The sequence below is a fragment of the Chaetodon auriga genome, chromosome 6, assembly GCF_051107435.1.
Source record: "Chaetodon auriga isolate fChaAug3 chromosome 6, fChaAug3.hap1, whole genome shotgun sequence".
NCBI classification, from domain to species: domain Eukaryota; kingdom Metazoa; phylum Chordata; class Actinopteri; order Chaetodontiformes; family Chaetodontidae; genus Chaetodon; species Chaetodon auriga.
Genome location: NC_135079.1, coordinates 18,615,091 through 18,627,013, shown reverse-complemented (window position 1 = coordinate 18,627,013; position 11,923 = coordinate 18,615,091). Strand labels below are relative to the sequence as shown.

Sequence of the window (11,923 nt, the reverse complement as noted above, 5' to 3'; positions counted from 1 at the left end):
TTTTCCAGTTGTTGTGGGACCACGTCCTTCTCGTGTCCATGAAAAATACAGTTAATCCACGGGGCCTCGACATCCTCAGATGGTGGGAGTGGATGAAGATTTGTGTTGGTTCTTGCAGCCAACAACAGAGAAACTGGCTTCTTTGCTCATAATGTTATCTTCCACATCTTCACATAACAATGGCAGACAGCGAGTTGTGCCCACTGTCACATAGGTGGAGGATGGTCAGTGAGCTGGAGGTGGTGCTGTGTTACGCAGTGAAGTAGACAAGTAATGGAAGAAATGGCTGAACTACTGACAATGTGTTTGAGGCTGTGGCGGAGCATTTTTTTCTGTTGGAGAGAAAAGCTCTCTCTGGCATGAACTTTGTAACTTCACAGATATTTTACATGCACAAAAAAGTAATCCAGCTCACTGAAGGAAAGGGAACAACCCAAGTAACATCATATGGTCTCTGAAGAGCTCCAATGTTGATGTTAATCCTGTGCTTTGTGATAGATTAATATATGTTTCAATGTCATATTTTCTCCTTTGCGCTCACCCCTCTTGCCCTCACAGAGCCTGAAGTAGTCAGAAATCTCACTGTCACTCAAATCACCACATCCTCTGTGTCTCTGAGCTGGACTGAACCAGAGGGAAACAGTTCCTTCTATAGAGTACAGTGGACTGATGGAACAACTAACGGGGCTGTCAATGTCACTGAAACACAAACAAATGTCACTGGGCTGATTGCTGGAGTGCAGTACAATTTTACTGTGATAGCAGTGGCTGGAGATGACAAAACAGAGAGTGAAATGGCTGAGATTTTTCACCATACAAGTAAGATGATGAATCACAGTTTTGCCGATGACGGTGCTCATATTTGATTTTGTCGCCTCGTCCTCACTGTGATGTTATTCCTCCTCTTTACACTGAAGAGGGACCATTTGCAACATTAGCATGAATGATGGATGAGGGTTAGACAAGTAAAACAAACAACATTTAATCTAATTATTAAACTGAAACAAATGATCTTAGATTACAGCATTTTGTCATTTGTACCTTTTTCATATGGACAACTGTGCTCTCCTGTTATGAAACACACTCAGCTGTGGGTTATGTACTTTTAGTTAATTATTATTATTTTTTTATTATTTTTTTCCTCATCCGACAATTATCCTGCACTCACAGAGCCTGAAGCTGTCAGGAACCTCAGTGTCACTCAAATCACCACATCCTCTGTGTCTCTGAGCTGGACTGAACCAGAAGGAAACAGCTCCTTCTATAGAGTACAGTGGACTGATGGACATTTGAAAGAGACTGTAAATGTGACTGAGACACATGTAGATATTACTAACCTGACTGCTGGTGTCCAGTATGAAATAAGTGTGACTGCAGTGGCAGGTGACGGCCTCACAGAAGGACAGAGTACCACTGTTACTCAATACACAAGTAAGTAAGCATGTAAGTGTGGTTCACACTGTCAGAGAGTCTGCTGAAGACATGTGGTGGAGGAGACTCTCTGTCATGATTTCAGCTTTTACCTCAGAGCTGCCGTGCTCATGCTGGATGTGGGTTGTAGCTCTGGATATTTGTGATGTCACGGTTTGTTCTACTTGCCAATGTATCACACTGGCCCAAGACAGTTTGTCATAAAGAATAGTTTAGCCAGCTGCTTTTACTCGATACACAAATAAGTTACCACAGGTGTGTATGTGATGGGTCAAAGTTTTGGCTCTGAACCACTTGCAGTGTAACATTTTTGATGATCATGTTTCTTATACCCTGTATCATACTCAAACACTTTGCTTTTTTTTACATGAGAAGTATTTCATCTGTCCATTTCCTTACCTCGCTGCTGTTTTTTTCTCCTCTCCTCTCCTCTCCTCTCCTCTCCTCTCCTCTCCTCTCCTCTCCTCCTCAGAACCTGGTAAAATTGGGGAACCCTTTGTGGACACAAGCACCTCCTCCATCTCTCTGAATTGGACTTCACCTCCTGGTGAGGTGTCCATGTACCGGGTGGAGTGGCACATTGATAGACCTCCGATTGAGACAAAAGATACCTTTGCTCTGCTGTCAGACCTGATCCCTGGTACTAGCTACACAGCCGCAGTCACTGCTGTTGCTGGAGATCAAAATGGAGAGCCGTACCTATTCACTTCAGTCACAAGTAAGCTGCACTTTCTGCATCGAACATCTCCTCATTAGAAATGCGCCGTTGTGATAAATGTCACTCAAGACACCACATATACAAAGCGTGTAATCATTTCCACAGATATTGCTGTAAAGCATAGTATCACTTTGTGCTTTTCTTGGATTCACAGGACCTGCTGTAGTGAGGAGTCTAAACGTCACTGACGTTACAACATCGTCTGTGACTCTGAACTGGGCCAGCCCAAACGGCAGTGCTACCGGTTACATAGTTCAGTGGACTGCAAGCGGACAGACCTTTCGTAACACCACTACCGAAACCTACTTTACTATTGATGATTTAAATCCTGGATACCAGTACAACATTACAGTGACTGCTGTTGCTGTAAATTCCTCAAATGAAGGAGAAGGAACTTCAATAAGTACCTTCACAAGTAGGTCCATACTTTGAAAAAAATGTCTGCTTCATGATAATTTTGGTTTAAAGTTTAAAGTGCTTGTAGCAGTAAAAGTTACGAGATTCAGCCAATAGAAACAAAAGTTAAAGCTATAATTAAACAAGCAATTAGACGGAAGAGAAAACAAAATCCTTACTTCTGTATGGATTAAAAGTGTTTGAATTACTAATATATATTGATCACATTGCAATATTATGCCATGTTTTAATCCATTAAATAGACATTTACAGCAATCATATATATTTTATTCTACTTAAGCCATGTCAAAATATAACACATTATGAAAGGATATTATGTTTTAATGCCCTGTTTTTTCTTTATTGCATAGGGCCGAACAAGCCTGTGGAAATAATGATTATAGCAAGAGGAACCGATAGCTTGACCATCAACTGGACTTTGCCTGCAGGGAGAGTTGATCACTATCTGGTGACCATCTCAAATGACGAACTGACATATAATTGGAGCAATGAAACCACCTCCACCACAGCCAGTTTTACTGGTTTACATCCAGGGAGAATCTTTGTCATCACAGTGACTGCTGTGGCTGGAAACTTCAATGACACGTCTGATCCGTCTTCATTTGCCACTTGTAAGTTCAGTACTCTGCACTGTAACTGCTCTCGTGATTTGTTTTCAGACCTTGTGCAGCTCAGTATAAGAGTTATACCTCTTATACTGTTTTGCAACTAAATATAGTTTATTTAAATGATATTAAACCATTAAAATCAATCAGGCTTGACTCACTATTGACTAGTTGCAATTTGTGCAGACACCATGCTAACAAAATAAATGACTTTTAGCTGCTGTTGTGGGTGTTTGACCTCCCCACTTGCATCATTAACATTGTAGCATGTCCTCAGAATAAGTTATAATGTGTGGTTGAAAAGGCTTATTTATTTATATTCTAGTCTGGCTGTATATTTTGTTGGCAGTTTTTGACAATTATAAATCACAGTTATACGGTAACATAAACTAATAGCTGTGTGTGCTCCTGTACCTGTATTCATACCTCTTAGTTCCCAACCCTCCTGGTTCCATCATCGTCAGTCATAGGACAAACTCCTCGCTCCATCTCAACTGGATGACTCCTGCTTTGATGGAGGGGGCTCCACAGATCAGCTACCTGGTCATGTACCAGTCGGAGGGTGGCGAAGTACTGAGAGAAACCAGCGAAACCAATCACACAGAGCTGTCCCAGCTTTCCTCTGGAACTTCCTACAATGTAACTTTAAGAACAGTTGGACCGGAAAATTTAACGAGCACGGCTGTTTATGAATCTGCTTTCACCCGTAAGTATAACAGGAAAAAACCAGAGGACATAGACGTGTCTCCATTGTTAGGAGGGATTAAATTAAATTAATTAAGTATTTTTTTTGCAGTATTTGTAGAACAAGCCAATATTTTGTCTGGTCAGCACCTGAGAACACTGAACTCTTTATTACAAGTGTGCTAAATGTAACGTAAATCTCTCCTATATAACTGCTTTTTAATTAACATTTCTCTTTGTTTTTTTTTCCTAGTGCCTAACCCTGTGTTGGACCTTGTAGCCAGCCCTAAATCCACCAGCTCAGTAGAAGTGAAGTGGTCATACCCGATGGGAGCCCAGCCTTATTTCGAATACGTGGTTCAAACCTACAATACTACGGGAGCACTGTTTTCCACAAAAACCAACTTTAGCAGCACTGATCTACAAAACCTGGAGCCAGGAACTAGATACAATATTAATGTCACGACCAGAGCGGCAATAGGAAGTGAATCCACAGAGGAACAGATATTCAGTTACACAAGTAAGGCCGCACATTTAAACGCTTGTCAAACTGCTGAAGGGTTAATGGGTTCAGAAATGTCAAGTAACATTTTCAGCTGTGGTCTTCGGTCTTACATAACCCTCGGCTGTATTTGTTGCAGTGCCCAAAGCAGTGACCAACCTCACGGTGGACGATGTGAACACGACGGCCGTCCGACTGAGGTGGCTCAGACAAACCGATTACAAGTCTTCCTACTCCTATTCGGTGATAGCGCTCCAGGACGCCGTGGTGGTTCAGAATGATTCTACTGAGACTGAGATGCATACCTTCTCCGGTCTGGACCCTGGAAAGTTCTACACTTTTAATGTGTCTACAGTTGTAGCGGGAGTGAAGTCAGCAGTGGAAAGCACATCAAGTTACACAAGTATGTCTTCAGTTTGTTCAGTGTGTTTTTTGTATGTGTTGTACAGTGCTGCTGGCTAAAAATATGAATTTACCTTATCAAAATTGCAATCAAGGACTACACAACTCAAACACGTACAGATGAGTACTTTAAAGGGTACTCCAGAATCAAAATCCAAGCACATAAAGATCGAAACATAAAGTGCATCTGGGATTGTGAGGAATTCTTACTCGGCATATTGAGTATAAAGAACTGAAATTGACTCCTATAAATGTGGGAACATTGTTGTATACTCTGCCAATTTACATACAAATCATAATCTTTTAAATTTAAATGTTTATATACAGACAAGAGACAGACATTAATTGCAGTAAGGAATGAGTGGACTAGGGTTGATTTCAGGGGACACCCTAGTTAGCAGTGCTGTACATAACCATAGACTATAACTGTAACTGTAACTAAAGCTACTGCTCAGCAAATTGGAAGTAGAAGGTGTCCAAAGCCATTTTATGTCCAACTGGCCTATTGTCGCAACTTGCCATTGTTTCAAATGTTTGGAAAGACCAGACAACAGAATATTTTTAAGGCTGTATGATGATATTATGTATGGTCACTAGCCACGATACGACCGACCGCTCGTCAAATTTGAAGAGTGAAGTTTCTATACAGATGATAAAAGTTACAGACTTAAAAAATGCATTTCAGGATATTTCCGTCACATCGAGTCCTCTCAAATGTAATTTTGGTCAGAATACACTTAAATCTTGATTGCGTTTACACTCCGTACATGTGTTACAATTATTCTGTTCACCGCCCACGCCGTCATCTTCATTTTCATGAGCTCAGGCTAAGTGTGTATTGCTTTTGTTTTCTACAGGGCCTGCAGCAGTCTCTATCACCACAGTCATAGGAAGCACGACTAACCTGTCAGTGAGCTGGTCAAGTGCAGTTGAGCAGGAGGTCTCTTACTCCGTCTGGCTGTATAGAGACAGCTATTTGGCAGGAAACCGCTCAGATCTGAGCAGCACTGTCGTGAACATACTGTTTGTGGACCTCACACCAGGAGTGCTTTACTGTGCAGTGGTGGTCACCAGAAGCGGTCCTTTTGAGGCTAACAGTTCAAGTGTTTGCAACGCAACTTGTGAGTCACATCAGCATCATGACCTGTGCATGGCACATGCACAATATATGTGTTCTGTATGCATTTTCACCAATATTTCATGCTCGTAGAAATGTCTCGTGTTTGAAACCGTGTCCCTTCTCGTGTTCAGTTCCCACCCCTCCGGGACCCATCACAGTGGAGTCCCAGACTGTGAAGTCCATCAACTTTACCTGGGCCCTCCCATCGGGCATGGACCATCATCAGTACAACTTCACTGTTTTCAGCTTTAACAGCTCCTTTCTGATTGAAAACAACTGGTTCCTGCTGGACAACCTCAACTCTGGAACCCTCTACAATATCTCTGTTGTTACTGTAGGTGTGGGGGAGTATGAGAGCACAGCAGAGACAGCAGCAAACTATACCAGTGAGTTATTACAGTGGACGTTATGACGTTCTTTTTTATTGTCTTTTGTTTTTTCTTTTTGGTCTTTTTATATTTCAGTCAGCTTTTAGTGTGGGTTTGTAGTTTATTTAGTCAGCTATATACACATGTGATGTTTGAGTTTTGTTTTGTGGTTGTCGTTATTATTAATATTTTTGCAATATAGCAACACAAAATCATAACATACAATTTCTCAAGTAGCATTAAATCAAAATTTAAATTCAAAGTTTAATTCGACTTGACTTCGAACTACTTTAATGTTTTTTTCTATGGTAATAACCTTGATGATGAATTCTGACATTTGTAGTGATGGGCTTTATCACATCAAGGCAAGACCACCAGTTGACATATTATGCACATAATTACCTCATCATAGTAACTTCAAAATGCTTTTTTTTGTGGAAATTAACAATAAAAAATGACCATTCTCTCTAATATTTTGACTCATATTGCAATGTCTGTAAAAATGATCACAATATGAATATCCTCCATATCTGTCTCATTTTCTCAGGACCATATTCTGTAACCAAGCTGAGACAGACAGAAATCACCACAGATGCAGTGACCTTGATATGGGAGCAGCTGGAAAGCAAATCTCACTACTCCTATGTGGTTCAGGCCTCTAACGGCTCCATTTTTCGATCTAACGAAGTCCGCAACACCACAGACACAATCACTGGACTTCTCTCAGGCAGCAACTACAGCTTCACTGTCACTACACAGACACAAGATGGCACTCAGGCGGCTCCTGTGACGGTGGCCTACTTTACACGTGTGTACATACAGCAGAGATGCTGTCTCTATAGCTGGGAGGTCGCAAAATGAATCCCAAACCAAATGAGCAAAACAGCCAAAGTAAATATATGTGCTTTATGTTTATTCATAAGAGACTCTTTCTGCTCTGTTTGTAGGGCCTTACAGCGTTAGACGGTTGGAGGCTGAAACCATAAACACAACTGCTGTGCGTCTGGTTTGGATGGAACCACTGGAGTTCAAGAATGAATATGTGTATTGGATAACGACTTCAGGCTGTGGCCCCCAAGAGAAAAGCCTCACAGAAAACATCACAGTGATCTCAGAGCTCACCCCCGGGACCAACTGCACCTTCTGTGTTTCTGTCACGGCAGCAGATGGCATCGAAGGGGAAGCAGAGTGCACCTCTCAATACACTAGTAAGACTCTGAGCTGTCATTTCTGCTTCTTTATGTCAAATTGTCAGTGTGGTTGATGAGCTTTAAACCGTCCTCCTCCGCATGTTAACAGAGCCTGAGACAGTGCAGCCCAGCGTCTCCAGCCAGGGCTCCAACAGTTCAATCCTGGTGTCATGGACCAAACCTCCTGGGAATGTGGAGTCTTATGACATCTACCTAAACACTTCTGGACCTTTTCCGGTGCCAGCTGATAATACCTCCTGGCTGTTTAAGAACCTGTCAGCTGGAAGACTTTACACTGTCATGGTAACCGCATACAGTGGACCCTTCAATGTGTCATCTGGATTCATGTCTAATGCAACTTGTAAGTGTGACATATTTGTTAGATTTTCAAGTTTTTGAGTGGTGTCATATTCAGAACTTGACATCAAACAAGTGGTTTTATGCACTTTCCTAATCGCAGCATCCAATCCAATTCAGTGGTTTTTACTCAGTTTACTTGATTTGAAACATGTGTGATATTGGATATTGAATCCACCGCAGTGAACTACTGTTTGCCTTTATTTTTTACAATAAGGTTTACACTTGTGACCATGGGGTACTGCAGCACAGCTGAAGCTCAAGCACTGATGGTGCTTTCAAGGATGAGGATGCACAATGACGTGATCATTTGTTTAGTCAAGTCAGCTGTTATTGAATAGCAAAAGAAATCCAATGTCGTAAAAGTTAATCTATACTTAATGAAGTTTTAAGTGAGGACAAATAAAAAGCTATGTTTTGAAAAATGGCCTGCAATGAAAATCTTTGTGTTTTATAGAAATAGAAAACATGCAACACTATCAGCATGGCCCTGCAAGTATTCATATTTCAGTGACCAATTGAAGCTCACCTTCTGCAATTCCCTCCTGCAGTCCCGAATCCTCCCGGGCGGATTGAGATCATTGCGAAGACAAACAGCTCCATTGACATTCAGTGGGAGGAAGCTCCTCTGATGAGCGGTGCATCATTCCAGTACAAGCTAACTTCCAAACCAGCCATTGAACGAGACTACATATTTACATTTACCACCAATACCAGTCATACTTTTACCCCCCTGTCTTCTGGGACTCCCTACAACATTTCCGTGACAACAGTGGGTGTCATGGATTTTGAGAGTGAGGAGGTTCAGATCCTCATGGTCAACACAAGTAAGGGTTTTTAATTCTGTATCCGAATAATATGCAAGCGCAAGCACTTTCCTGCTTCATCTTCGCTGTCTGCTTACGTCTGCATGTGTCACATCTCTTTCAACCAATCAGGACCGTACAGTGTGAAGGACCTCAACGCTTCTACAGAAGAGAAGAGCATCACGGTCATGTGGGCGGAACCTGATGAGTACAAAGAAAGCTACCGTTACAATGTGACCTGGCAAAGCTCACATGGGGCCAGTAGTAACATAACTGAGGGAACACATTACGATATTGATGACCTGGTTCCTGGCACCCGGTATGACTTTAGTGTCACCACAGAGACCTCCGATGGAACACAGGGTGCTTCGAGATTGAAATCCTACTGCACAAGTATGGTCATAACACTTTGATTAGACTCGACTCAAGCAGATATTTTCAAATGATTTTGTATTTCAACTGTGCACAAATGAAAATTGTGACGAGCAAGCTTATCTTAGAGATGATTTTAGGTTAAAAGGAGCGTTGCATTCTGAGTTTAATGATGTTATCGAATAACGATTTGGTAAGTGAATCCTTTGTACAGTTAAACCTTGGTTAATGACAACTGATCCAAATTTTCGAAGTAAAGGAAAGGAAGTCAGTCACGATAAACAAGCAAGCGAAGATATTTTTGCTCAGGTGTTCTAAAACAAAGTTTTAGAACACCTGAAGACACTGAAAAAAAAAAAATTATATTTTTGTCTAAGGGACAATTTTATTCGTTTTTTGTTTTCACTGACATTGATTTCTGTTTGATGCTGCAGATGCAAGCTCAGCGAAAAACGTTCAGTGTGTGGGTCCAAATGAAACAAAGGCAGAAGTCATCCTGTCCTGGACCAGACCCAGTGGTCAATACTCTGACTTCCACATCACTGTAGACGACGGAAAGATGGTCAACTTTTCAAGCCCCTGTTGTAATCATACCGTGTCCAACCTTCGTCACTTTACTACATACAAGCTGAGTGTGGAGACTCAGAGCTGTGGACGGCCCAGCACTCCAGTGGTTCTCCACTGCCGGACAGGCATCACAAGTAGGATGTTATGCTTTGTGAATATTAGAATTAAACCTCTATTCAATAATGGTAGATTGTAAATACTAATAATATGTCCAAACATAACTACATGCAAGTTTTCCAAAGTGTTTTTGTGGATCGAGGCTCAAAGACGTCCAGTCATTTCAGATGCTCAGTATATTTCATTCACATACTGTGTCTGTGGCAGGTTGTTAGTAAAAGAAGAAACAGAATGGTTAAGGTAGCAAGCTCAAAACTTCCTGTAGTGTTTCATTTTTATCTAATTTTTAGTGTTATATTTGTTTCCTCAATGTTAGAGTTAAAAAATTCTCAAAATCTAATTTTTTTTTCTTTCTTATTTTTTCTGAAGATCCACCCATTCCAGAGGACTATGAGAAACTTGTGGTTGTGACTAACAAAGTGTCCAACAAGTTCTCCATTCAGATTAACTCCACACTGCTGAACAGCACCAATGGGCCTATCGAACATGTTGGGGTGCTGGTGACAAATAACCTCCCTGGTAAGTTTCTTTCTTTCCTCTTGTCAGTGCCAGAGAGTGTTGCAATGATGTCATGATATGGTAATCCAGTAGTGCTGAGGTGACCCGTTATTGTGCATGGCATCGATTGATTTCTGCCTAGTCTATGCATTTCTTACATTTGTCCTCGTTTGTGTCAGTAATTGTTTTCTGTATTTCCATTCCTTTCAGGTGACACTTCTGATTGGGGAGGGTTCTTAGGAAAAACTTATGATCAGTGGAAAGAAGGGGATACTCCAGTATACCTGGCAACAGTCACAGAAAACAACTTGGTGTCACGCAGTGGGGAGAGCCATCTGAACATAGACGTGGGAGATGGATCCACATGGAATGGCTACACTAATGGTGTTCTGGTCAGCAGTGGAGAATACCAGTAAGCACACAGACCATATTGTGCAGACTGTAAATAGGTGTGCAGCAGCAGATAATGTACAGTAACAACTTCTCAATGATACAACGCCAATTCTAAAAAAGTTGGGTTGCTGTATAAAACATATATAAAACAGAATGGGATAATTGGCTTATCCTTTTTTATAATATACTCAATTGAAAACTGTACAAGATAAATATATTTAAGGTTTTGCCTCATCAACTGGAATTCTCCAAAAACACCTGTTTGGAACTTTCCACAGGTAAACAGGTTCACTGGTAACAGGTGATAGTGTCATGATTGGGTATGAAAGGGGCATCCTGGAAAGGCTCAGTCGTCCAGAAGCGAGGTTCACCGCTTTGTGAACACATGATTGTATGAAGGAGATTTTACACAGTATCCCAACTTTTTTTGGCGTTTGGGTTTGAGAATAGTTTGTAAAAATGTAATGAGATTACCTTCTTTATGGTTTGTTGCCAGTGGTGGAAATAAGTACATTTACTCGAGCACTGTGTTTAATTATAAATTTGAGATACTTATACTTAAGTACATTTTGGAATCCAATATTGTACTTTTATTAGTTTTATAAGTTAGATTATTAGTTATTTTACAGATGAAATTTTGATTTTTTTGATGAACTGTTAAAAAATAACATGTATAGAAAACAGATGGTAAATCTCTTATGGGTGTGTTTAATCCTGCAGCTATGCGATAGTGCTGTTCACCAGTCTGTCTCTACAAAAAGGCTTAGTGATTGACACGATGTCACTGGTGTCAATAACAAACGTCTTTCCACCTGTTCAACTCCCAATAGACGCAGCAGGTACCACATTCACAGCCACAGTTGTTTTATTGATACGTTGTTTTGCTAAGAATGCTCCCATAATGTGAGAAATGCTCATGCTCTTTTTTAATCTCTGTCACTAGTCAGCATCGGCATTGCTGTCGGAGTAACATTGGGAGTTTTTAGCGTTCTCGTCATCATCCTCATCGGCTTCATTATTTGGTGGAGAAAGTATGTCATTACTATTATAGCATTACATACTATTAAGTCAGTGTGTATAGGATTTAACTCTAAACTCTCCATGTGCTGTAGGATAGCCAACAAAGAGCAGCCAGACATCCAGATTCATTCCATCAGGTGAGTGTTTTTCATGTTTATCATGCTATTATAAGTTTAAAGTAATCAGACAGCAAATGTTGTTCTGACTGTATGACGACTTTGCTTTTTTTCTCTTTCTTTTTCCAGAGCCAAAGTGTAAGTATAAATCCCTTATGATCAGATCTATCAAGTGTTGCACATTGTGACAGAACAGACTGAGCTGTGACCTCATAACTCATCTGACCTCTGGTGTCTGTT

The 11,923-nt window shown here is 40.8% G+C and overlaps 1 protein-coding gene across 2 annotated transcripts in view; it reads left to right on the top strand.

Moving 5' to 3' along the window:
- Positions 1-11,923, top strand: part of LOC143321627 (receptor-type tyrosine-protein phosphatase eta-like) — a 42,370-nt gene that overhangs the window by 26,353 nt on the left and 4,094 nt on the right. Inside the window, exons 5-24 of one of the 2 annotated variants that reach the window (XM_076732077.1) lie at positions 1,904-2,149; positions 2,304-2,564; positions 2,917-3,177; positions 3,605-3,877; positions 4,109-4,375; positions 4,497-4,760; positions 5,617-5,880; positions 6,011-6,265; positions 6,795-7,055; positions 7,195-7,455; positions 7,547-7,798; positions 8,346-8,621; positions 8,733-8,993; positions 9,407-9,673; positions 10,026-10,175; positions 10,365-10,566; positions 11,268-11,386; positions 11,491-11,578; positions 11,660-11,704; positions 11,813-11,821. In XM_076732077.1, the coding sequence (XP_076588192.1) occupies positions 1,904-2,149; positions 2,304-2,564; positions 2,917-3,177; positions 3,605-3,877; positions 4,109-4,375; positions 4,497-4,760; positions 5,617-5,880; positions 6,011-6,265; positions 6,795-7,055; positions 7,195-7,455; positions 7,547-7,798; positions 8,346-8,621; positions 8,733-8,993; positions 9,407-9,673; positions 10,026-10,175; positions 10,365-10,566; positions 11,268-11,386; positions 11,491-11,578; positions 11,660-11,704; positions 11,813-11,821 (4,282 nt within the window). Of the gene's footprint in view, positions 1-1,903; positions 2,150-2,303; positions 2,565-2,916; positions 3,178-3,604; positions 3,878-4,108; positions 4,376-4,496; positions 4,761-5,616; positions 5,881-6,010; positions 6,266-6,794; positions 7,056-7,194; positions 7,456-7,546; positions 7,799-8,345; positions 8,622-8,732; positions 8,994-9,406; positions 9,674-10,025; positions 10,176-10,364; positions 10,567-11,267; positions 11,387-11,490; positions 11,579-11,659; positions 11,711-11,812; positions 11,822-11,923 lie in introns of both variants that reach the window. The other variant, XR_013077228.1, reaches the window with a different exon arrangement.